Source organism: Drosophila yakuba, chromosome 3R (genome assembly GCF_016746365.2).
Source record: "Drosophila yakuba strain Tai18E2 chromosome 3R, Prin_Dyak_Tai18E2_2.1, whole genome shotgun sequence".
In the NCBI taxonomy this organism is placed as follows: Eukaryota; Metazoa; Arthropoda; class Insecta; order Diptera; family Drosophilidae; genus Drosophila; species Drosophila yakuba.
This window is the reverse complement of record NC_052530.2, coordinates 26,786,628-26,813,263: the sequence shown is the minus strand read 5'-3', so window position 1 is coordinate 26,813,263 and position 26,636 is coordinate 26,786,628. Positions and strand designations below refer to the sequence as shown.

The window sequence follows — 26,636 nt, the reverse complement described above, 5'->3', positions numbered from 1 at the left end:
ATTTATAACTATTTGGCGGGTAAGTTCATAGTATCATCTGCTAGTATTGATCTTTTAGACATCATGGCACAAAAGAAAGAAATCAAAATAAGTGTTCCAAGTAACACGTTTTTGGCCACTGTGGAGGAAGTGTTGTAGTACCACAGGTTGCCGGATGTCTTGATTTCACTTATTATCTTTTAAACACAATTAATATATTCCAACTGGAATACACAAGTCGTAAGCAACTTAAAAAATCTAGTCGCCTAAACCATGTGGTAAGTTATAACCAGATATTGTGTTTTTTTCATAGAAGAGTTGGAGGCAGAGCCTCCATGGAATCGTTTTTTCTGCTTTGTGCGACTGAGAACGTCGTTTCACTTCTTTTAAAAACATTATCCATTTTGAGGGGTCATAGCCTTTACAGTGCACACCACTCGCAGTCCTACCGAATCGCAGAAAATAATATTTTGGCTAAAATTTAACTAAAATTACACGCGGAACACACCACTCACCGGAAACGGGCGAAAAGAAAAGAAGGGGAGATTTTAGAGATGGCAAGACGTCGTCTTTTTATCGATACTTAGTGGCAACATTTCCGGTATTTTTGGTGCGGTCACTCTACAGTGTGGCGGTGTTTTCGCATATCTGGTCACACTGGCAGATGTATTTTTTTAGCACCTCAATTTTGAATATTTCCGTTTGTAATTTGATAACACGAATAGTTGTGGAACAACACTTAAAATTTATTAACAAAATAGATTTATTTTATGGTAATCATTTAGAAAACACAATACATACTAATCATTGCTTAAGGAGAGCTACTACTTCTTCATAGTACTCAGATATTTAGCGGAAATGCCCGACTCTACGTCTTTTTCTGGATAATCTTAAAAGTATTATGCCGATTCATGACGTAGCTGAGGGCAGTGGCAGCCGTAGTCAGGCCAGTCAGATACCAAAGGCCCTGCAAAGCTGGATGATCTGGAATGGAATGATACACATGTGATTAATCCATCTTGAAAAGTGTGCACCCAAAGCTTACCCAAATAGTTCCAAATGGGTGCACCCAGGCTCAGTCCAATGGTGGCCAACTGGACACCCGTGTTGATCTTGCTGAGCAGCGTGGGCTCCAGTTGGGCAGTAACATGGGTGGCATCGAAGTAGCGCGAAAAGGTTTTCTACCGAAGAATGATAATTAAATTGTGATTATACAAACCAGTAGCATAAGAATGTAGATAAACTCACCGGCGGTGGCAGACTTATGTAGCGTATAACGAATCCAGCTCCTAGGAGGAATACATCCCGGAACACCACGATGCCCATGAGCCACATGGGCAGCAGATCCGTGTAGCACAGCGAGATGACCAGCGAGCCCATCAGCAACTTATCGGCCATGGGGTCCAGGAAAGAGCCGAACTTGCTCGCCTGCGAAGGCCACCGTCTGGCGATCTGTCCATCCAACTAAAGAAACAGAAATACAAATATTAAATAAATATTAAGTAGAATGCTCAAAATATGTTTTTAATTAGCTTGGTTGGCATACAAATGCAGAAATGAAACGTGCATGTATTGCTTAGATAAACAAACTATTTTTGGGTTTCGTCTGAGCAATTCGGGTAAAAAATGCAACATTATATATAGATATTTCGAATCTGAAAGGTACTATGTATGTAGAGAAAAGCAAAACACAGACCGGGCAGAAAACAAGACAATAAATAATGCAATAGAACACATCACATGTTTTTTGTTTTGCTTGAATACTAGACGACCTAATTTCACTTTTAGTGTATAGGATTTTTATTTAAACTGATGTTCCTGGGAAACTCACCAGATCTGTGATGCCGGCGAATGCTAGGAGACTCATGCCTAGAGTGAAGTCGCCCTGGACTATTACATATCCGATGTAGGGCGAGAGGACGGCGCGACTGATGGTCAGCATGTTGGGTATGGTCATAATGTTCTCTCGCTCCTCCCGTATCTCGTCGATCTTCTCGCGCACCCGCTCCTGAACCTTGTGCCTGGCCTCCCGGATGTCATCCACCAGGAAGTTCTTCCTCTCGATGACGCCCTGCAGCAGATGGCGTCCCTGCAAGGTGCGCAAGTGGAGCGACTGCTTCTTCTCATCGGCAAAGAGGCGAAGCCTGGCCAGTTCGTAATTCCTGCGCCGCTTAATGTCCAGAAACGAGATCCGTATGAATCCCGTGGCGGCTGCATAGCGATTCAGGCAGTTGACGAAGCTGCTCCCACCGCCACCCAAAACGTGCTCCAAGGTGGCGGCTCCATGGTGCAGTGGCCGCTGCACCTGCCGGAAAATGATGGCGGGCAGCATGGGTTAATAGACGTCCGATCCCTGTCTCAAGTCCAGACTTGTTCGCGGGCTCTGTAATCACACAAAATGCCCACAATCAGTTTCAATTCATTGAGATCCGTAACCTTGTGATGCCAAATTGATCGGCCACCGACCCTTGGCCATTGGTTATCACCAGCTGAAACACCCACCATTGGTCGGGAATCCTTGCCCACTGATGGCACCTGGGTGCAGTACGAAATCTGAAAAATTATTCGATTACAAATTACTGCACTGCATTTACGGAAATTTTTAATTTAATTTTTGTTTTTATTACACAAGTCGGCTCCGATAACACTGCTGATACGGCGATAGCACTATCGATTTCAGCGATTGCAACGGACGAAATGTGCCGAAAAATGCTACTTATTTATACCAAAAATACCAAATTATTTTTTAACGGTTTTTTGAATTTCCTAACTTAAATAAAACTAATTAACTATCTATGTGACAATCCAATTCTTAGTATCATGTTACACATATTTTATTGTAAATTTGCTTAAGAAATGGATTTTATGTTAATATTTGTAATATTATAAGCATTACCGACGCAATAGGCATGCTATATGTAGATAAAGACTGATATTTTAAAAGCAATTGTGCGTCAATGCGCTTTTATCGCCAACATTAAGCGCAGAAGAGCACAGGATATAAGCAGATTGTGAGCTCCTTTTCCGAGTAATAAAAGCTCAGTTCAAACGAGAAAAACATTACAGTCGTTGTATGCTGTTTGTGCTGGATAGTTCATAATAATGAAACATATAAAACTTTTTCTTCTGGTGGTTTGGATCGGAATCGCTTGTCAAAACTCAGCGGCTGTAAATATATGTCTTTTCGAAATTTGTTGAACTAAAATTTACATTATTTCCTTTATAGGATTTGGACGTTAGAAATACTTTGAATAACATGAAAATTGATGATGCAAACGACTCCTGGTCGAGACTGTCACGCAAGCTCCATAAAGACCTGATCCCCAAGTTCGAACGTCTCTCCGACCGGCTTGAAAGTATGGAACAAGACATTTTAGCACTAAAAATGGCTTTACAATGAAGACAAGGCTAAATACAAGAACACAATTACAATACCCCACCAAAAACAAAATATATGCTGAAGGTTGTGTTAAAAGTGATAATAAAATCAAATAATTAGAAACTAATATATTCATTTATTTACTTCAAATTATGGATTGATACTTAACTAGCTATTCTCAAATAAACAAGAAAAAGCGTACATAAAAAATATTTAACAAACTTGTTTTTGAGCTTAAGCACATAAGACCCCAACTAAAAAGGGAAACATATTAAATATATGTATACTGAAGTTCTAATGTTCCAAGTGGTGACAAGAAATCATTGAAACGTGTCACAAAATTACTTTGTACCCCAAACCCAAAGTTGAAGGCTTAAATTTAATCGAGAGAAAAAATATATCATAATTTATTATATGTTGACTTTGCATTATCCAAATATATTAAAAATAGTTTCCAGTTTTTCATCTAAGTGTATCCATATTTATACCTGTTACGTAAAGAGTTGAATCCTATAGGATACATATATTCCGTCTTCCGTATGGAAGTCGGTATCTCGGAAACTTTAAGAGCTGGAGTGTTGGGAATAAATAACGTTTCAGTGTTACTGTTGTAAAATATTTGATTTGTTTTATTGATTTCATATTTCTAGTTCACAATTTTCTAGATTGTTGTGTGATAAGTGGCTTACATCTCCACTTCCTAGGCTTCGCATATGAAGTAGTTTTTTTTTGTGCATCTTACATCGTTCATAGAATGGGGAACGATATAAAAGAGACCAAATGCCTCTTCTATCTGAACACAATTCTCATCTGCTTGGTTAGTTGGTTCTCCAGTGGACCATTTAAGGAATGGAGCTTTCTCTCCGGTGAATCGGGATATGAACTCGCCCTCAGCTGCCTCGTCATTGATGTCCACCCAATATGTTTTAAGATATTTCAAGTTGGCTGTAATGATTTCCCACTCTTTCAGGTTTTGGAGGCTAATGAGGTGACTGTTCAAGCTTCGGCATCTGGACACTGCTTCGTACCAGTTTAGTTTTTCCTCGTTCTCAATATGGTAATACTTTGCTCCAAACTTCTCAAACTGCACAGTTGGCTTGGCGGCTTTTTTGATATTGGCATGTCTTTGTAACTTTGCTATTTGGTTTTCTGTGTTGGCCATATTTTTCAACAGCTCACTATGATAGTCCACAAATTTCTCTATTTTAACTTTTAGCTTATCATAAAGACCTGACATATGGTCAATCCTATTTAGAAACTGATCCTGATCGAATTTCTCATCATTATTTTGTTGTTGTTCCACGTCTTCCTGTTTAACAAAGTTAAGTTAGTTTATTTTTCTCCCCAAATATATAAACTTACTCCTTTTGTAAAGCAATTTTGACAAGAAGCTGCGATCAAAATGATCAGATGAATGCGACTCATTTTGCTCAATGATGAATGTCTACTTCGATTTCTCATTCTGCAGGCTAGCGAATTTATAGCCTGGGCTAATCGATCAATCAGCAAACGAGCAAGAGTCCTTTTTACTGATGATAACAGTTTGACGCAAGACTTCGTCCTATTTATCTAAAGTAGTTTTGCATCTATCAGAATTGCTAGAATAGCCCTTTCTCTGAGCTTTCTCTGCCCTTTCTTTGCGCTTTGTTTAATCACTAGATAAACCATAAATAAATAAGAGTAATTAATTTATAACAAGTTCACAGCCTTCTGTGACTTTACAATTAAAGCATAGTGATTAATGATATGTTATCTATGAATTCTGCGTCACACGTTTTATCACCCAGTTGTAATGCTTTCTTTCACGGCCTATAAGAACTCCAGGCAGCGGCGAAGAAATCACAGTCAACAAATTTTATTGGTGTTTAGCACTTAAGGATTAAGGACATTATGAAGCTGCTAATTGTGCTCTTTATGTTGGGAATCGTTGTGCAAATTAGCTACGCAGAAGTGGAGGTAAGTTCTTTTGCTTAACAAGAACATATTTTTTATTATCGCTACAATCCCAAAGGCTGATCAAAATGATGAAATAAAACCAAACAAAAAAGATGTCATCTTCGAAATCATGAAAAAGTTTTACAATTCAAAACTGACAAGTGAGGCAGCACACATCGATAAGAAACCCGAAAAAAGCGAAAAACATACACCATTAGAAGGAGAGAAATTGACCCTGGCGTTTTTGAAAAAAACTGAGAAGAATTGGGACAACCTTCAGGAATCGATGAAGGATTTTGTAACAAAATACGGCAGTTTGCCGGAGAGGCTCAGCAATGTGCAGATGGAACTTAAGGAATTGCTAAATGCTTATAATTTAACCACGCCGAAACCTTAAGGAGATTTTAATAAAATATATTCGCAAGCTATGCGGAAATCATCATTAGTTTATTACATTTTTTAGTTTGGTTGGGTATATATTTAATAAAGTCACCGTAATCAGGCTGACCGCAAGCTTTTCTGGACTTGTCAGTCGTTTAATTGGATTTAATTTAATTACACTGCCACTTAAACCAGGCGAATGCCACTCCCCGTTCGCCGCCCTTCTTGGATATGCAAATTAAGCCGCGTTTAACGCTTATTACTTAATATAAACTTTGGCAGCGGCTCGACCATGACCTGACCCCATCAGCTGGCTAATGAATTTTCCCGAAAGTTGCCACGCCGAATCTGTTCCACGTTTAATGGTCACCATAATGGACATGCCCATCCCATCCCATCCCATCCCATCCCATCCCATCCCATCACATCACATCGCTTAATAAAGACGAGCCAGGGCAAATAATTATGAAAGACTGCCAGGTTGCATATTCATTCGCCGGGGAAAAAGCTTTTAGAAATATATATCTTCTCGGCGAGTCACGTCTCCCGGGTGACCTAGTAATTAAAGGAGCGGGGGATCGGGACAAGGTGATGACACTTACATGGAATTTCCGCCCATTGGGCAGCAAGACAATGCATCGGCATTAATAATGAACTGCATGCAGGGGTGTTCGCTTCAATAATGTCCCTGGCATGTCAACCGTCAGTCCGCATGTTAATTTCGAGAAATCTCCTTCCTTTTTTCCCGATTTTACTGAATGACACTCATGGCCACTCAGTAGCTGTCTGCCATAAACAGGAAGCACCAGCAGGGCGGGAAATGCGGAAAATGCGAAAAATGCGCGACAGCATAAGAGATTGACAACTTTTTGTGATGCCCTTTCAATGGGCACGGGTATGGCGCAAAAAAAAAAATATGCAAAACTATTGATATCAGTTTGCAACTGAATGCTGCTAATAAAAGCTGTTACTGATGTGCAGCTTTGTGCTAGAAAGTATAATACAATACTCTGAATGCTTTTGTAGTTACGATACATCATTCAACTTTTTATTGAACTTCCATAAATACACTCTAAACTGGTTGTGTGCATATGGAATGAAATGAAATGTATACTGCCAAGCGAAGCATGCCTTTGAAAAGGGAATTCCCGCTTGATGTTCGACCTTAGCCCGTGTCCTTCCATTGCTTTTTATAATTTTTATTGGTTTTTTCTCCTGCGCGCCTCATTGCGCTTCATTAATCAAAAGTAATTTTCCGCCTTTCACGGCAGTCAGCCCCCCCATTTCACCTGGTAAATGCTACCTAGTGAAGATGTCTAACGTCAGCGGCGATGGCGCCGGAAGAAACCGGAAAGGAAATGGCTGGGAAAAAAAAACAAAATGATGGCAGCCATTTTGCATTAAGCCTGGACATTTGCTATACGTGTGTGAGTGTATATGTGTATTTGTGTGTGTGAGTGTGTGGGTGAGTGGGGCTAATTAACTGTTTTACATTAAGTGGCCATAAAGGCAGCCGAACGATGGGCATTTTAGCCTATTTTAATGCGCTTCCCGTCGCTGGCGGGCGTGATCGGCTCGGACAATGAAGAACCGCTGGCCATTAGCGGCCATCTCTGTACTACTACTGTACTACTTTTGCTATACGGTCCATCCGCTTTTGGCGTTTTCCTTAAATGATTTACGAGTGCTTTAAAGGCCGGGGCCATAAAAACCGAAGCCAACTTCATCTGGCCGCTCGCTACTCGGACTTTGGTGTTTTCCTTTGTGCTTAATTTAATTAAATACTTGCCTGGACTTTTGCACTTTTGCCCTCACCTCTCTCTCCACTCACTCTGTTGGCCGAGAGAATGGTTAATGTGGTCAGCATAAATTGTGGCCAGCTCATTTGGCTTTAAATCATTTGCGGCCAAGTATAACGCCATGGCCCGAATATATAAACCATATGAACATGAACATGAACTGCCAATTGCTTCAACTACTAATGAGAGAAAGGACCACTCTTTATAGCTTTCTCAAGCAGGTGTGGTTCTCAATAAAGGTGTTTCTACACTGAGGCAAGTTTTTCTATTCTAATCGGCTTTAATTTACTTATTTCTACGAAAATTATTTGTAAAGTTTCTCAATTTTTTGTATATATTTTAAACTAAGCTAATGGAAAAACCGTATTACTTTCTATGCAATTTTATTCTCTAAATTGAAACACAAGGCATGTGCTATTTCCCAGTGGAAGGCAATCCAATTTCCATGCTGAGGTAAATCAAAAATCTGAGCACAATTACAAGTTGGGTTTTGTGGCCAGTGGAAGTTCAGGTTTTGGGAAATAAGTTTGCTTCTCCAATTTCGAAAATGCTCGACGGCCCGCCCACAAATCACACGCCAATGACGACTAATTAGAGAGCAGAAGGCGAAGGATGAAGGGCGAAGGACGAAGGACGCAGGCAGCACTTCAGAGTAGAGTAACAATGACTTTTCAGAAAACTCCAACTATTTCCAAGCTGTGCAAAGGACTGCCCTCGTTTCAGGACCTCCCTCGACGGCCACGCCCCCCAGTGCCATATCCCTTTCCAAACGACCACCCCTTCCCCCCTCCCACAGCACGACTTTGCTTTGTTCTAAGTTATAAACCCACAAGTGGCGGTAAACTTTTGCTTTACGGTGTCGCCATCTTTTTTCCCGATGAAAATGGAGGCGGGGCGGGCAACTTAAAAGAAGATTAAACCGCAGCTGCCGGGGGATTCCCCTACTACAATTTTTATGGCAAGGGTAGCGAGCAACTTTCGCCTGGACAGCGCCACTTGAAATGAGAACGTTTGGCGATTTTCCGGCGACACTTGTCGAAAGTTACGCGTAATTATAGCAAAGTGCGGAGAGAGTCCAGAGAGTGTGCTGAAGTTGGGCCTGGTTTGCCGCCGAGGGACCTACTTTAGTTTATGCCTAAAATCAGATGCTGGGAGCCACGGGATACAGGCCATAATGTGCGGGTCCTTCACGCAGGATGATAGGTGTTACCGCAAAAGCAGGGCAGGAGAAACCGCACACAAATTAAGAAAGGGCTGCTACTACCGATAAGGGAAAGTTCAAAGGACTGCCGTATTTACATATTTTGCTATTGCCAAATATTTCGCTTTAAAGGTGAATCATTATATATATTTTAACTTGGCTTCCTCAATATTTAAAAATCTCTCAAGTAGCCAGCTTAGCCTCGCTTACAACTCGTCTTAATTTGCTCATTTCAAACATTCGTCGACAATTCGCTGAAGCCCATTCAAACTTCGTCTCGCTTACAGAAAAATGTAATTTCACCAACCCAAAAATAGGTGCAAAACTCTCGTCTGTTGGTGCTTGAAAATGAAATTCTTGCGAGTGGGGGAAATAAAAGCGTAATTATACCCGTTACTCGTAGAGTAAAAGGGTATACTAGATTCGTTGAAAAGTATGTAACAGGCAGAAGGAAGCGTTTCCGACCATATAAAGTATATATATTCTTGATCAGGATCAGTAGCCGAGTCGATCTGGCCATGTCCGTCTGTCCGTCCGTCTGTCTGTCCGTCTGTCCGTCTGTCCGTCTGTCCGTATGAACGTCGAGATCTCAGGAACTACAAAAGCTAGAAAGTTGAGATTAAGTATACAGACTCCAGGGACATAGACGCAGCGCAAGTTTGTCGATTCAGGTTGCCACGCCCACTATTACGCCCACAAACCGCCCAAAACTGCCACGCCCACATTTTTGAAAAATGTTTTAATATTTTTTCATTTTTGTATTGGTCTTGTAAATTTCTATCGATTTGCAAAAAAACTTTTTGCCACGCCCACTCTAACGCCCACAAACCGCCCAAAGCTGCCACGCCCACACTTTTGAAAAATGTTTTGATATTTTTTCATATTTGTATTAGTCTTGTAAATTTCTATCTATTTGCCGAAAAACTTTTGGCCACGCCCACTCTAACGCCCACAAACCGCCCAAAGCTGCCACGCCCACACTTTTGAAAAATGTTTTGATATTTTTTCATTTTTGTATTAGTCTTGTAAATTTCTATCTATTTGCCAAAAAACTCTTGGCCACGCCCACTCTAACGCCCACAAACCGCCAAAAACTGTCCTTCGCACTTACACTAGCTGAGTAACGGGTATCAGATAGTCGGGGAACTCGACTATAGCGTTCTCTCTTGTTTTGTTTCAACTTGAAGTCCTTGCATTGCCATGGCGACAACATTAATTCGCTTTTAATATAATGAAGCCGCTTAAATGTCAAGACAATGAGACCGGAATCTGAAATCGGTACGGTTGCAAAGGCATCGGCAGCGTGAGACCATCAATCAAAATTTCGACGAGGGCCGTATGAAAAACTATAATAAAATCATTAGCCTGGTAATCCCCCAAACGTTACGGAATCAAAATAAAATCATCAGCCCGGAATGATGATGAATGGCCGGCTGGGTCGACTGGTCGACTGGTCGCTCGGTAGGCCCAAGTGGCCACCAGTGGCAGAGAGGCATCCTTCGGCATCCATGACAAAACTGGGCAGCTTTCTGCACTCCAATCTCTTTTTAATAAACACAGCACAACACAACGCAAGAAAACACAAAACACACAGCAACAAAGTGATTGTGTTTGGTATGCTCCAGCAGCCAACACTCAACGGCAAGTCGGAAAACAGCAGTAAAAGCTACGGCGATGGCGATGGCTCAGCGGCATCATTATAAGGGAAAACGTCCTGCATCGACGAGATCGGACTTTGTATACGAAAAGTTATTTTGGTGCACTACTCTTCAGTGGTGTTTATTTGGGTTATCTATAAAACAGTTGTCACACAGTTTTTAAGCCACAAAAACCAGCTGTATTCATCGAAAAGTGATTGTGTTTAAGGATTATAAACCTAAAATATATTTCAGTTTACCAAGAAAATTTCTAAGAACATTTGCAATCAACATACTACAAGTGTACACACCAAGTAATATAATATTCCACTTATTGGAGAAGTTAGTATACAAAAGTATTAAATGTCATCAATAAGATATAATGTATAGTGAAAACATTAAGCTTACGTAAACAGCACTAATCCTATCAGATTTTCTTATATAAGCCAAAGGGTATTAACGTTTTCGGTCTGCCCCATATTCGTCATCTATTTTTGGGGAAGAAAAATGAAAATGTTTAACGGAAAAAATAAAATACTCACGTTCCTCCTAGGCGAACGTGATTCAATTTGTTTTGTTGGTTAGAAAACTAAAATAGCAAAAGCAAGCCACCAGAAAGGAGGGAAAATATAACTAAGGCCAGCATGGCCAAGCAAAGTAGAGGAAAGCAGCGAGGAAAGCACCGCAAAGTAAGGCGAAAACAGGAAAAATTATAGGACAAGCAAAAAACGTTGGGCGGAAAATGTGGATTGGGGGCGCATCCGTTTGGTCACTCGGTGTTTTCGGTGCTCGGACCAAAAAAGACCGAAAACGTTGGGGGAAATGGAAAAATGTTAAAAGGCAGCTGGATGAGTCTTAAAGCCAGGTTTGAGGCGACTCTGTTTTTGTCTTGGCCGCAGGCGGGGGTTCTCAAGAAGGCACTGCTCTATGAATGCGAATTGCTGCACTGCAGTCCCTGCTGTTTGGGCCCCAAAAAGTAGGCTACAAAAACTAGCGTGGGCCAAAGTGGGTGGTAAGTGTAGTTGGAAACAAATATAATATATTGTTACAGCACTGAGTAAGCAACAAAATGGATTTATTATCCAACCAAAAGTTCAAGTTAAGTTATCGTTAAAATACTATTTACCAATACGATCAAAGCATATTTCGTTATCATGAAACTCTTGTGGCGGCCCTCGCCCCCCGGCATAAAGTTAAATACATTGCGGCCGAAAAGGGCAACCGCCCACGCATCCAGGGAGACATATTGTACTACATTGTAACATGACCGGACTATTGTGCCGCCTGGCCCACATGTCGAAGGTCATTTTAAATTAGTTTTACTCCTGCTTCGTTGTGTTTATTTTTTTTTTTTCTGCCACATCCTTCGATTCGTGTGTGTGTGTGTGTTTCTGTGCTTATCCCTTGCCGGTGTCGCTTGGCAGATCTTTAACAACGTCTGCCTCGGGACTTGCCCCTCTACATAGTCAGCGCTGTGGACTAAAATAGTCATACGCCATGTGGTCCCGACGCTGTCGTTATGACAATTACGTTAGACATTTGCGTCACGTAAGCGAGCAGCAGCCAGAGCGAGGAAATCCCAGACTCATGCCGACTGGGCCAATACAGAATCGCTGGCTCATCCTGTGCATATACCTCCTGTTCTTGTCATTGTGTGTGTATGCTATGCGTAGTATTTGTTGTTGGTAGGTACGAGTGTTTGCAGAGCCACGTGTAACAGTATGCGAGATAATCAACAACTTCATTCGGCGAAAATGGTTGTCAATACTCCCGGGTGATCCGTTGGCTGATGCTTGCCACCTCCAATTGTTGACAACTTGTGCTTGTCCCCCTGTTCCTTGAGAACGTAGCTCAGAAAAATGATAATAAAATAATATTGCCAGGTGGTGCGTGCCATTTTTTGGCACCTGTCACTTGATTGCTTAGCTTTATTCCACAAAACAAAATTGATGAATTGAAAAGGTTTTTAAATTAAACAAGATTTTTACTATATTTAATATATTTTTGTTGCACTCAATTGTTAGTTCCCTTTTCAATTACGTTTCCATCAGCAAAGTGGCGCCTTCCGCGTGTCCTTTGTGCTTCTTCATTATCTGCTGGCCAGTGTATCCCTGCAAATCCTTCATAAATTCGCAGCAAATTCACTTTGTATAGAGTAAGCGTCCGCTCACTACAGGTGACACCGCTCTGCGCCCTGTCACAATCAGGATCAGCAGAGGCATGAGACAGGAGCAGGCAGGACAACGTCTGCAATGTTTCTTTATTGGAATTGTCGTAAAAGTCGATAACAGAGCCTGGAGGCGCGGCGCACTGTGTGTGAGTGGGGTTGTGGATGGAGACTGGCTGACTGGGTTGCTATTCGGGTCACAAGCAATTTAATGTCAATTTTGGTATTAAACGTGCTGGCTGCCAATTCACCTGCTGTTTCCGCCTGCCAGCCACGCAGTCTCCCCGCCTCCAAAGTCTCCCAGTGTCCCATATCTCTTCCTTTCTGTCTGACTGTCATTCGCAAACTGGACTTGGCCTGCTTTTGCTGTTTGCAAAGGCTGCCACACGCACTCAAATCCACGGCAACATCAAATGTGGGCCAGGCTCAACTGGGATATACCCTGTATATCCACAAATGGTAGTTCTTCAATCAGAAAATGCTACAAAGTATTATTTGGCAACAAAGTATGTGCTCTCTAATTTAATTTACATACAGAATATTATTGTTTAATTATTTCTACATAAGTCTTGTGTACTACGGTGCAGTTGCAACACATAGGGTATTGTGGCAACAGCTGAGTAAAGAGGATCTGCTAGGGAGTTCCTTCAATAGTTTTGGCAAACTAATGTTGACAGACCATTGGGATTCGATTAGATCTAATTAATTTCGCAGCACAACGCCACGATTTGCGAATTGGTTTGTCTCCCCATGTCGTCCATTCGCATGTGTATTCTCTAATAGCGTTCGGATTTGTTTGTTTGCCATTAATTGGTTGACCAGTACAAAAATATTTCGCATTATTTGCCAAAAGCAATGCACACTGTCAGCAATTATAATACTTAATTAAATAACATTTTGGTCGATTGAATTTTTCGTTCACTAAATCCATTATTTTGTTACATTTCGAAAAATGGAGAACGAATTTGAATTGTGTAGTCCACACACCACTAATCATTTCCAGTTTCATTGAGTTAGAATAATTAAATGCTGAATGGCAGAGTGTAATATACCATACAAAATATGGCGAATGCTGCAGGGTTCTATTTTTTTAAATATTTGAATTCTTAGTCTTGAATTGAAAGCCATGCATTATCGGAAAAAGCATTCAACTCGCTACTTGCATATGTCCTGTTCGGTCTTTTCTGTCATCGGCATTGCATATCCTGTCACGCACACTAGTTAGCATGTTAACAAAATGGCGGAAACACTCGTTTACACTCACGCTCACCCACACACACTAAGACACGCAGACACACACACAAAGTGCAATCTGCTGCCAACCGCAATGTGAACTTTTCAGTTTCCCCTCGCTTTTGCTTTTGCTTTTGCTTTTGCCCTTACTGTTGCTTTAAGTAATGGAAAAGCGAAAAGAAATCCTGCCCGCTGCGCTGGGAACTCGAACAGTCGACATCTGGCGATGGCGTTTCAAGTTGAAAATTTGCAAACAAGCCGAGAGACGCACAGAAATTAAATGAAATTAAGTTGTGGTCGACGCGAGCATACTACGGAAGATAAAAAATGGAATAAATTGAAGTGATTTGTTTTATGCAGTTGCTTGAATACCCTTTTTTGAGGTTAAACAAAGAGTAGTTACGTTAAAAAAGGGGTGAAAAACTATAATTGGAAATTTATATTTTAATCTTTGTCAAATCAGCACATAATTATAACGCTTCTCCCAAGTTTTAAACAAATGGCAGTTCATTAATTAGTATAAATTGCAATTTATATGGTCGCAGCTTGCTTGCTGCCACACATTAACTCGTTTTTTTTTTTGTTCGCTCGTAATAACTTTTTTCTACATTGTGATGCAGCATCAATTTTCATGTTCCCTGCAGCGAGCGGCAACCTTTGCGCCAGAGTAATTTTACCCGCTACAAGGTCAGGGAAGAAAATCGCACAACTTTTTCCAGGGCAGCGAATAAAAAAGTGAAATTTAAGCCACACACGCAGAGCAGAAGACAGACGACAGTTTTGCGCCAAGGCCAAAGGACTCGGGACTCGAGTGTGTGCCACATGCACTCCCCCACACACACACACACATACACATATAATAACACACACCCACACATTCAGTGTTAAGTCAGCTGCCGCCATTTTGTAGCCATTTTATCATGGCAAACAAAAGCGGCTTACAGCCTCCCGTTGGCCTTCTTCTGTCTTCTGTTCTAAGTTTTTCCATTTTTTTTTTCGATTTTTTTCGGTTTGAAATTGATGAATTTTATTCATGTTCAATGTTCTTAAAAGGTTGTTGTTTTGGAGGAAAACTCGTAAGCTTGGAATGGAATTCGTCAGTTGATTAGCTGCGTGTAGCTCGCACGGCAATTAGGCAAATTGTCAGGCTCCATTTTAAACGCCCACATGCTTATCGACTTTGGCTTTGATTAGGCGCCACTTGGAAAGGTGGAAACGTAGGGCTCTCAGGCGTAATTACATTAACAATTCCGAAAACATGCCCCCGAAAAAGCCGGAGTCGTCGTCGGCCAATGTCACTCACAGCTGGGCATTCAATGTGGCACGAAACGTATCCATTATTCAGGACGTGGTGCAAACAACTCGACCGACAAGCCAACAACGTCCTGCTGCGTGTAAGACGCACTGGGTACAGTGGTGCATTCTGCTCCTCCTCCACTTTCTTCTCCTCTACCTTCTCGTCCTGGAAAGCACGCCTACAGCACCACCACCACCCACATTCACATTCCATGGCATACGCACAGCATATTTGGCTTGTGAACTTGCCTACTAACCTTGTGTGCATGTGCCATGCAATTGGCCCCAGGATAACCTGGCAATAATAACAACAACGACAGCATCGTCAACAGCAACAACAACAACTGCAACTGCAAGGATGTGCAAACATGGCGAGGTCCTTTCGCCTGCAATGGCATCGCTGGGCATCGGTGGGCTGGTGGCCACTGGAGTTGGCCTGTAATTAAAGTTCCCTCAGTTGCCACTCTCGATAACCGCTTGGCGCTGCAGGTACAGTTGCCGCAGAAGATCCTTATTTGCCAGGACCTGCATGTCTTACGTTGTAATTACTTCATTGGATTAAGAAAATCCAAGTTGTAAAGAGTCCTTTCTAGAGCAGCTGTATGCTCATATCTGTTACCATGAACACCGCGAGTCTGGCTTTCATAGAAGAACCATTTTAGCCGTCAATTTCACTCTCATTCGAACGTGAAACGCAATTGCATTTCCAGTTTCGTTTGACAAAGGACACAAGCCCAAGAGGCAGTCAAAAAAAAAAAAATAGGGAAAAATGGGGGAAAAAAGGACATAAATGAAAGCGAGAGGGAAAGTTATCGTTGGATGCGCATCGCTAACAAAGTACAGTGGCGTCGCCGTGACCAATGACAGCCATGTTTCCTGCATCAGGAGTTGCACAAAGTTGTCGCTCAGTTGCACTGCACCCCCGCATCTCACTGCATATGCACATCCTCATCCACATCCTCATCCACATCCACATCCACATCCCTTCGAGCCACACACAATTCTGGCCACGTTTCCTCGTTCTATTTCTTTTGCTCAACTGCCGAGGCTCATTGGCTTTTCGAAAATACACGCAGCGAAATGCTGCACTGCTGCAACTTAAACATACTTTGTTTGATATTGGAAACATTTTCAATAAAACTGCATGACAATGAGTGCTCGTTTCGCTCAGTGCACGACTTTGAGCGGGTTGTGTGGAGTTTTGTTTGGTGGCCGCCTGCGGCTGGCAAAACGACCAAATGTATGCTATGTTCCGGCTGAATTGCAGATTTTCATCCTTTGGCACCCTGCGCCCCCAAGCACACACACACACACACACACACACACACTCGCACTCACACTCGCACACACCGAGTCGCTTATTCCGTGCGCCTTTATGTGCAAAATGTTTGGTGTGGGGGGATTCCTCGTTGATTTCACTTTGCTGGGCGAAACTGGGGAGCTGAGCGGCGCCAAGAAACAGTGTTTTGCCATTTGGTTTTGCTCGCATATTGCTAATGGAAAGCAGCCCTGCCACCTGGCCCATTTGGATATGGGATATGGGATATGGGATCTGGGATTATCCCAGCCGTTTTGCGACATACTTTCGGGATCATATCTAAATTGAAAAAGTTATCGGTGCCGTGTGTCAAATGTGTCGCCATCGCCATTGCTGTCGCCTTTTATTTACATTTTATTTTCATGGCAAACGTGAGCCGTGCAGCACGTTAATCGATTCAAATCGATGCGAGTGCCGAAATCCGCTCACAATATGCCAACATTTCGCTGACAGCCAGCTGTCCGGCAGGCAATAAACGAAAATAATGTCGTCCTGCTTGCGAGGGAGCTACATAAATTATAACATTAAGGACACCCCGAGAGGCATAAAACTCTTATTTATTCGCCGGAAATCGCTGCGTCGCACTTTTCCCCCATACCGATAATTCGCAGCCATAAATTAGGCAAACAAAAGTTGGAGCCTCTTAAATACATACTATACATAGGGGGGTTAGATATCAAATTAAAACCTATCCTTGCACAGACTGGCGATTAACCTGACCGAAAAGCAACCGAAACCAAACCATTGATGACTGTTCGGTCTCAGACTTCGAAGCAAATCTGTCGCCGGACGTAGCTCATTACGTATTGATGCCCTCTCATGTGAAATAATTGCCGTAGTTGTCCATTAGCATTTAATAATTCATGGCTGCGTGTCCATGTGCTAGTGTGTTGTGTGTGTGTGTGTGTGTGTGAGCCAGCAAAAGTCAAAACTGTGTGTTGGCATTGCGGCTATTAAGTTCGGGCCATCGGGCTCAGTGTGTAAACACGATTGGCTTCACGGTACTGGCTTGTATGATATGCGGTTCGTCTATCAGCGTGATGATAATTCAGTTGCACTAATCGAATCGAATGCCGTTGATTGATAATCGTAGTCAGTTGATTTGTGATCTATGTTTCCATAGCTTTTGCAGAAATTGAGTTTCCTGCAGGTTTTGAATAAAATAGACTCTTGTTTCATGTTTTCAAATTCCATTTTATTTCTATGAATAAACTTTAATTTAAAATATTCTATATAATTCTTGTTTTGTTATTAGCGTAAAGTGCTTTATTCAAATTTTCACACATACCATTTATAGTTAGCTAATATTTTTGTTTCAAAAAAGCATTAAAGCAAATACTTTTCATGCCTAAATTAAAATACATTTTACAGGAACCAAAAATTGCCAATACACATTAAAATTTGTTTGTTTGTTGTGTAAAACTTGTAAATAAGTTAAAATGATTGAAAGCTTCTTTACACACTAAATAAATGAGAAGAATAGTAAAATCACTACACATAAGATGATTTAATGCAGGTTTAATGCCTTTAAACTGATCACAGCAAATTGTTTTGAATACCCAAGAAAGAAAAAGGAGCAACGTATGTAGGTAATAAAATTTCAAATACTCTAAAAATCTTTTCTTTTTTCTTATAAATTTTGTCTAAATATTTTAGTTTTATATATTTACAGTGGGGGCTTTGTTCAAATATTTTGCTAAAAAGTAATCCAACTTGGTGCTTAAAATTTTACTTTCAAGATAATAACTGTTTTTTTTATTAATTCCTTGATAACAAAAAATATACTATACCTAATCACAATAATTGTTAGGTCTATAAACAGTTTCAGTTTAGCTATTATCCCTATTTTTTTTTCGAATTCACAAAATGTACCAAAACTTCAACGAAATGTCTTAACTTTTTACAATTGATTTCATGGACGTGAAAGGAAAGTTGGACTTCTGGCTCTGAATCCTGGCTCGTTCCTTCTCTGAGTTCTTCTGGGCTTCTGTGTGTGTGCGTGTGTGTGTGTGTGTGTGTGTGTGTGTGTGTGTTAGGGTATACGTGTGGGTGGAAGGATATGCGTTGATGTCTGTGTGTGAGTGTGTGTGGGGGCGACGTTACTTGATGTCAAAACGTTGCGCCTAGAAAAGTTTTACGTTGTTATTAGTTTATGGGTGTGAGTGTGTGTGTGTTCAGTGTATATATGTGTGTGTGTGTGTTTAGTGTTGTTACATTTAAATTAAACTTTAAACTAGGCAACAAATTGAATTTGTTGAGTATTTTCAATTTCCCCATGCTGATGTCGTTCTTGTCTTTTCTACTTTCTTTTTGGCATTCTTCTTTTCTTACTACTACACATAAGTTTCATATTCTTCGCATTTCTCACATCAAACTTGCACTCAATAGTTCAGTTTTTGGGCCATTTTGTCCAACAAGGTATTACCATTAGGAGTTACTTTGTGGATATTCGCGGATATTGTGGATATTGCATTTAACATGGTCTTTGGTGCCCTAAACACATTCGGTGCCAGGTTGAAAGAGGGGATTGTTGGCCTAAATGGGGTTAAAAGAGAATATTTAGTTAGTAAAGTCGAAATTTTTCGTGTTTGCATTAAACAAGTAAAATAAAAATAGACAATAAAAATTGAATAATTACTAACATAAAAAAAGTGTTTTTTTTTTTTTATAAAGGAAGAAACTATAAAAAGTGTATCAATATAAATCTATCAGCAATGTTGTTGAAAGTACTTAAAAAACAAAGATAATCTACGCTTATCGAAATAAATCAAAATAATCCTATTAGTTTGTTTTTCAAATAACCGTTTTTTTGTGAAAACCTTTTGCCAGGCGATAAACACCACTAAATGGCAATAAAAAAGAGATTTACACCGAACACTTTAATTATAAACCTTAATGAAAACAGCCGACCGCTAAGCTTGTGGCTTGTGAATTTTCAGCCACCAAAATTGCTTGCTTATACTGGTATGCAAATTTTGATGTTATTTATTGGTTGCCAGGCACACAGAAAATCTCTCTTAATGCCATTTTGTTTAATTTTGCGTAATTATTGTTATGCATTGTTTGTCGGTTTCCGCATGGATTTGTCTTATTTTTTATTTATTAATTAACCGCTTTAATTAAAATTGTCAACGAAGCAGCTGCAAAAATGCGTCAAGGTGGAAACAAAAACAAAAAAAAAATAGCTAATTTAATTGAAACATTTTACTAAAATGTCCTGCAAAATTGAGTCGCTTAATGTTTTAGTTGGGCAGCTGTCGGTCTGTGGGACATTTTGACGCTCCACTGACGCCATTTAATTGGCCTTTTAGTTAATTGGCCAATTGATATGCATATTTTGATTGCATTTGCAGCTCTGCAATTAGCGCGACCCACGGGCAGTGAATTCAAAGAGCACGCATTTCAAAGCGGGACACCACGCTCAAATCGACGGTAAATTAAATTAAATTAAAGTCCAATAAAATCATAATTAAATTGCGCACACGAGACAGTAATTATGTAATACAATACGCCAATAATGTTCCTATATGGATTTTATAGCCACAACTTACCGTTTTTAATATCTAAATTGGGACTGCGGTTTCGTTTCACTCGCGGCATTTTCAGATTAAAGTAATTGCAAAAAAATGAATTCGGTTAAAGTGGAATTACAAATGGTAAAACTTGGCGGCTACTTTCACAACAATTTTTGGTACTTATGCCTAAACTTATTTGCATCAACTTACTTAACACTAGATACAACTATGATACGACCACTTAAACCATCTATGTACAACATTAACTTAGCAACTAGCTGCCTACTAGAGCCTAGAACTTAGAACACCGCCTAGAATCTGACATAGCTAAAGTCGTTAGGATTCGTGGCCATCGGTGGGGCCGACCCGCTTACCTCCTCCTCCATGGCAGTGGCGTACATGTGTGGCGTCACATTCTTCTCCAGACTGAAGTGGTCCTCCGTGGTCTTGTGGTACACGGGATTCTCGAAGTTCATCGAGTTCACGGCGCGCGTGCAGCGTCGGTACACGACAAATATCACCTGTTATATTATAAAATATTATTTAATATTAATATATCCCCTTAAGAGTTAATTGTAACTATTTTGCAGTACTTACGCATGCTAGTAGAGCGGTGCCCGTTAAACTGGCTATCACAATCAACGCTATTTGGCCGTAATCCTTTTCTGATTTCGTACCAGATATCAGGTCTTGGTCCTTATTAGGTGTGTCTGTGCTATTGCTTTCAGCTTTTCCTGCAACTGTAGAAAGAAGGAGAAAATTGTAGTCGCAAGTCAAAAAATTAGAAAAGTGAGCTTTACACATATAGAACCAGTTATACACAAGCATGTAAGTATTATTCTTGAAGTATGACATTTTTTCAGAGATTTCACATTGTCTTACAATTTAAATACGTGTTGCAAAAAATTAAACCATTACCACCAATGAATGTTACATTTTAACTGCCGCGAACATTTCACAACTTCCAATATCAAAGGCACTCTTGCTAAATATTAATAAAATATGCCTGCCGCAGCTTCAGCTTTTAGCCATAATTTGATAATTCCCATGGCCAAATATAATTAAAATGTTGTCTTTTTGTGAGTTTGTGGGGCAATAGGAAAAGAAGGAGTCGACGAGGACAACGAGAACGACTACATCCCGTGGCGAATGTTTCCGCTTTCGGGGGCTTCGCTGTGTTTTTTGCTGTCAGCTACTGGGCGCTTTTATTCGGTGCCTTTTGCCATTTGCTGTTGTTCTGGCAGGAAGTTGTAGGATTTTTCCGCTGTCATCATAATTCGTTTTCATATTTTTCCGTTTAGAATTTGTTCAACAGCAGAAAAAAGCGCGCACAAAGTTAAGCGCCAGAGTCGCGCGCGTTCGTCTGGCAAAGGATATGCGTCGCCTTCTAGGAGACTACCCAAGTTTTATCCACATCCCCCCAACCACGCGTTTAAATCCCACTGCTCCTCCAAGGATACCCACTTCAGCTGTTGATATTAATTTCTGCTCTACGAGTGTCCGCAAGGAGGACTTTTTGATTCGCGCGAGAGCGTGTGGCAGGGAATTATCATTAAAAGTTGATAGCGGCAACAGCTGTGTGGCATCGATTCGTGGCAAATTTCGGCGTAGGCGCGTTAAGAAGCTGCAAATTTATTTTGCTGGCATTAACAGACAGTCAAATGGCAGGGCAAACATCTAAACATTTGAAAAGTTGCACGTTGCTGTGGCATATTAATTGCGCGATTTTCTTTCGGTTTAAGCGTGTGGTTGTTTATCTCTTCTGAGGCGAATCATTTTATCATTTTTAAAACATTTTTTTTTTCAGACTTCTTACTAATCTTTTTCATTTCCCTTAGCTATTTATTTTCAGGAGCAGCAATGGTTATTTGGTACACTAAGTTATCGTAATTATATTATCCTTATAGTATTATCAAAAACTACATTTTTCAAGAACCTTTTGATTTTACCTCTTGATATTTTGCTTTGTTTAATGAAAATATTTTATACTAAAATACATGAATGAAATTCGTATATTCGCATTCGCATTCGTAGAGATTAATTTGTGCTCCACAAACTTTGCATTTTCTCTTCGGTATATGGCATCCATTTCTCTAACGACTGCTTTAATGCTTGCCTATAAATGTCACATATGATTGCTTACTTCTAATCTATACAAAATGCAATTTCCGTGCTTCACACACACATATGTACACACACGTGCACACACACCGCCCTGAAAACATGCAGACATATAAGAGTGAGTTATGCCTCATCGCCCATTTTTATAATCCCGCACATGTGCTCTCATATTTATTTCGAAACTCCAACTGAGGATAACGCATAGCAGGTGCTCGGGAAACCCGGAACACCCGAAACACCCGGAACTCCCAGGAAACCCGGAACCCCTAGATCCCCCGCCACCGGAAGTGCCATAAAAAGTACGACAAAATGGCTGCCGTGCCAGCGTATCGGCTCCCAAATGAAATAAAAACGCATAAAATATGTTCCGTCACCTGTTTTGGGTATCCGAGAGGGGTTGGTTGTAAACAGATTAGATAAACCAAATGAAAAAAAAGTTTCAAAGTTTCAAGTCAAAAATGGTGTGGCATGCAAATAAACAAAATGGCGGCTTTCCTGTTAATTCTTGACCACCATTGTTGTCTTCCGTTTGGTGGCAATATGCAGTAAAGTTAAAGGCGAACAATAACAATTGCCAATGACTGGACTGACCGAAGTGCAGGCAAATGAAAGTCATAAAATGCTGCAAGGAGCAGCAGCTGTTCGCCCAGTTTTCCTCGCATTTTCCCCCGATTTTTCCCTCGATTTTCCCTTACGCTCTGCTGTGGCTGGCTATTAAAAACGCAGTCGTTACTTCGACGGCTCAAAGTTTATGGTTACTGGGGCTCCGTCCATCTGGATTTCACCCTGGCATTTCGCAGTCCTGCTCTGTGCGCATATAGATACGTATGTATGTCTCTCTTGGACTCTGGGGTATTTGCGAAACTTTGCCTGTCTGCCTGCTGCCTGCGCTTAATTAAGCAATTTGAAGTGGGCAAAGATGGCCATAGAAAAAGTAGCACAAACCGCTAATTGAAATTGCAGTTATGCCGGACTGGGCCATCTAATTGAAATAGTCCCTAACTAGTTTATAGTTATTTACTGACCCGCGCTTCTCGGGTTCGTACCAACTTTACTTAAGCCCTCTTTGTCGCCATTCTTTGGCCGCAAATGTGTTGCAGCAATTTTTTTTTTTATCTACAGAAGAAGGCCAAGAAGAGCGCAGATGGCGCGACCTTCAGCCTCGTCTTGAGCCATGGGGCCATCTGCAAAGAGAGGGCCACTATGACTTCTTCAAATTGGCGTAATTAGGCGCAATTGTGTGGGCTTCTCGCTAAGCACTTCCAGGAAACTTGATTTCACCCCGTAGGCATGACAACGTTTTAAAGCTCCCGGAAGTTTGGCCACTTTTCACTTCTAAGCCGGCAGGACAACGAAAGAGGATAACGACTGGCAACGGACGAGATTAAAATTGGAACGCAGTAAACCGGGGATTTGTTTCATTTCTTCTGTGGCCAACTAATTTGCTATACTAATTGCATAAAGAGCTACGCATTTTTTTTAACAAATTGATTGCCGCAAAAGCTTCTTAATAAAATATTTCGCAAAATAACAACAAGAACGCATATTTATACTCGTTAAAAATTCAAGTATTTCTTCGGTGCCCGAGGAGCCAAAGTAAAATACCCTTTATTGGCCTCATTTGTTGCACGAAAAATAAGAAAATAATCTGGTTGCCATAGCAAAATATCTGATTTCGTGCCGCTGGGTCTCGTTTTTTAAAATGCGAGGCCTGTATAATTTTGCATTCGCCAGTGATCAAAGTGCGTCTGCTAAATGTGAGATTATTAAAAATAATGAGACGGCATTTCGAAACGGAGCCCAACTTTCAAATCCAAATCAATAGCAACAACGAAACGAGTACCCAAAATGCCACTGGACGGACAAGTATCTTTTGGCATTGAAATGGCGTTGTGAAATGGACTTTGTGGTGGGACATATTTTAAGGGATAAACCGCAGGCTAGATGGGTTGTAACTCACTTTCGCCACACGGCCAACGAAAACATTTTTGGCCCAATGTCGACAGTTTCGAGGTGTTGACAGTGCCAATTTGCTGGCCGGATCAGCATCGCTATGATGAAGATGATGATGATGATGATGATGCAAATGGGGATGGGGATGGAGATGATGGGTATGATAGCAGTGGGGATGACGAATTTCTGGTTAAACTATTTGCCAGGCTCCATATCAATCCGCATGCGTTCGTGTTTCGCTTGCCCTTGCTTATGTACAATTTAATTTCATGGCGATTTGTTGACGACTGCCGCTAAAATGCTGCCATTCTACCATGCTGTCCTGCTGCCGTTGCGGTTGTCAGTCGTTCATCATTCGCTTCCGTTCCGTTCCGTTCCATTCCCATTCCCATCCGAATCCATGTCATGCCTGTCAGGGAGCAGTTCGCAAATTGCAAGGAGAAATTCGCCCGGATCCGGGTCTGGCTTTGGTTCTGGTACTGGTACTGGTCCTGGTACTGGGAGTCCCAGAGTCCCGAGCTCGGGCAAGTGATGTGCTGGATTTGAGTCGGCGGCGGCGGGAATCGGTTGGTGGGAATCTGGGCGCAATTGTGTGGGCTTCTCGCTAAGCACTTCCAGGAAACTTGATTTCACCCCGTAGGCATGACAACGTTTTAAAGCTCCCGGAAGTTTGGCCACTTTTCACTTCTAAGCCGGCAGGACAACGAAAGAGGATAACGACTGGCAACGGACGAGATTAAAATTGGAACGCAGTAAACCGGGGATTTGTTTCATTTCTTCTGTGGCCAACTAATTTGCTATACTAATTGCATAAAGAGCTACGCATTTTTTTTAACAAATTGATTGCCGCAAAAGCTTCTTAATAAAATATTTCGCAAAATAACAACAAGAACGCATATTTATACTCGTTAAAAATTCAAGTATTTCTTCGGTGCCCGAGGAGCCAAAGTAAAATACCCTTTATTGGCCTCATTTGTTGCACGAAAAATAAGAAAATAATCTGGTTGCCATAGCAAAATATCTGATTTCGTGCCGCTGGGTCTCGTTTTTTAAAATGCGAGGCCTGTATAATTTTGCATTCGCCAGTGATCAAAGTGCGTCTGCTAAATGTGAGATTATTAAAAATAATGAGACGGCATTTCGAAACGGAGCCCAACTTTCAAATCCAAATCAATAGCAACAACGAAACGAGTACCCAAAATGCCACTGGACGGACAAGTATCTTTTGGCATTGAAATGGCGTTGTGAAATGGACTTTGTGGTGGGACATATTTTAAGGGATAAACCGCAGGCTAGATGGGTTGTAACTCACTTTCGCCACACGGCCAACGAAAACATTTTTGGCCCAATGTCGACAGTTTCGAGGTGTTGACAGTGCCAATTTGCTGGCCGGATCAGCATCGCTATGATGAAGATGATGATGATGATGATGATGCAAATGGGGATGGGGATGGAGATGATGGGTATGATAGCAGTGGGGATGACGAATTTCTGGTTAAACTATTTGCCAGGCTCCATATCAATCCGCATGCGTTCGTGTTTCGCTTGCCCTTGCTTATGTACAATTTAATTTCATGGCGATTTGTTGACGACTGCCGCTGAAATGCTGCCATTCTACCATGCTGTCCTGCTGCCGTTGCGGTTGTCAGTCGTTCATCATTCGCTTCCGTTCCGTTCCGTTCCATTCCCATTCCCATCCGAATCCATGTCATGCCTGTCAGGGAGCAGTTCGCAAATTGCAAGGAGAAATTCGCCCGGATCCGGGTCTGGCTTTGGTTCTGGTACTGGTACTGGTCCTGGTACTGGGAGTCCCAGAGTCCCGAGCTCGGGCAAGTGATGTGCTGGATTTGAGTCGGCGGCGGCGGGAATCGGTTGGTGGGAATCTGGGTGGTCCTGTTGCCATTAAACATGTCACCAATGCGTCCCTTTTGTGGTTTTTGCACTGTGTGTGTGAGTGTGAGCCCGATATTTATGTTTTACGCTCCGCATTTTGCATGAGTGTTGGGGTTAAAGTTCATGTGTTAATGTATATGCGTGTGTGTGTGGTGTGTGTGTGCATTTTGAGTGATTACGTCGATATCATTGATGTTGATTTATGATGATGACGATGGCTGCACATACATACATATATACCCGTGAGTGTTGTTCGAGAAATTGTCGCAAAAAATGTCAAATGAAATTAAAACATGGAAAAACACAGGTGAAAATTATGCTCACAGGGATATAACAGCACATGAGAATATGAAACAGAGAAGCTTAGATAAAACCGACACCAATCTATATCCTTTCTTAACTTGCAGGATTCGCAAAATTCCCATTATATAAAGGTAGTAGTAATTGTTGGTCGGCTTTCATTAAATTTAAATTTTAGTTTATGGGAATTTCTGCGAACGCCACTTAACCCTAAGCAACCACCACCATAAGTTTCGTAGAAAAGTGTCGCATACCCGGCGCTTCACTGTACCCATCTTGAGGTAGTTTTGTGGCTGAAGTGGACGACTGTTTGGTTGTCCGGTGCATCGGTGCAGTGGGATGCACAGTTGGGATACGCACTACAAACAAAAGGTTATTCCATAGGTATAATGAAATTCGCAAAGGTAAAAATGCAATTCAATGAAATGCGCAGTGCAGTTGGCCACTTAAAAGGCCGCAACCGCAGCGGTAAAGCGTTCTGCATCTCTACGCTTCGCGCTTTTGCGCCGTTGGCCAGTTGAACCGCAAA

At 41.3% G+C, this 26,636-nt stretch overlaps 4 protein-coding genes across 14 annotated transcripts in view; 1 reads left to right on the top strand and 3 right to left on the bottom strand.

Annotated features, from left to right (window-relative positions):
* Positions 1-724: 724 nt before the first annotated feature.
* LOC6538478 (probable cardiolipin synthase (CMP-forming)) lies at positions 725-2,664 on the bottom strand. 2 transcript variants are annotated; one of them, XM_015193396.2, is made up of 6 exons: positions 2,607-2,664; positions 2,482-2,532; positions 1,811-2,362; positions 1,228-1,443; positions 1,025-1,160; positions 725-963 (listed from the first exon to the last, which is right to left on the bottom strand). In XM_015193396.2, exons 3-6 carry the CDS (start codon positions 2,309-2,311, stop codon positions 848-850), a joined length of 969 nt encoding a protein of 322 aa, XP_015048882.1. In that variant the 5' UTR covers positions 2,312-2,362; positions 2,482-2,532; positions 2,607-2,664; the 3' UTR covers positions 725-847. The 2 variants fall into 2 exon arrangements, with proteins under 2 accessions (XP_015048882.1, XP_002099002.1); XM_002098966.3 differs by having other exon boundaries at positions 2,482-2,640.
* A 1,311-nt stretch (positions 2,665-3,975) lies between these two features.
* LOC6538477 (C-type lectin 37Db) lies at positions 3,976-5,060 on the bottom strand. Its single transcript, XM_002098965.3, has 2 exons — positions 4,721-5,060; positions 3,976-4,667 (listed from the first exon to the last, which is right to left on the bottom strand). The coding sequence occupies exons 1-2, from the start codon at positions 4,817-4,819 to the stop codon at positions 4,059-4,061; spliced, it is 708 nt and encodes a 235-aa protein (XP_002099001.3). The 5' UTR covers positions 4,820-5,060; the 3' UTR covers positions 3,976-4,058.
* Positions 5,061-5,116: 56 nt separating this feature from the next.
* Positions 5,117-5,738, top strand: LOC26534633. Its single transcript, XM_015193394.3, has 2 exons — positions 5,117-5,314; positions 5,370-5,738. Exons 1-2 carry the CDS (start codon positions 5,249-5,251, stop codon positions 5,688-5,690), a joined length of 387 nt encoding a protein of 128 aa, XP_015048880.1. The 5' UTR covers positions 5,117-5,248; the 3' UTR covers positions 5,691-5,738.
* Positions 5,739-17,562: 11,824 nt separating this feature from the next.
* Positions 17,563-26,636, bottom strand: part of LOC6538476 (very low-density lipoprotein receptor) — a 34,656-nt gene continuing 25,582 nt past the window's right edge. For 5 of the 10 annotated variants that reach the window (XM_015193391.3, XM_015193392.3, XM_015193387.3 and 2 more), the window contains 4 exons: positions 26,362-26,466; positions 20,438-20,580; positions 20,215-20,361; positions 17,563-18,860 (listed from right to left, as the gene is read on the bottom strand). In XM_015193391.3, the coding sequence (XP_015048877.1) occupies positions 18,819-18,860; positions 20,215-20,361; positions 20,438-20,580; positions 26,362-26,466 (437 nt within the window). In that variant the 3' untranslated portion in view covers positions 17,563-18,818. Of the gene's footprint in view, positions 18,861-19,876; positions 20,362-20,437; positions 20,581-26,361; positions 26,467-26,636 lie in introns of all 10 variants that reach the window. The other 5 variants (XM_043207122.1, XM_015193386.3, XM_015193393.3 and 2 more) reach the window with 3 other exon arrangements.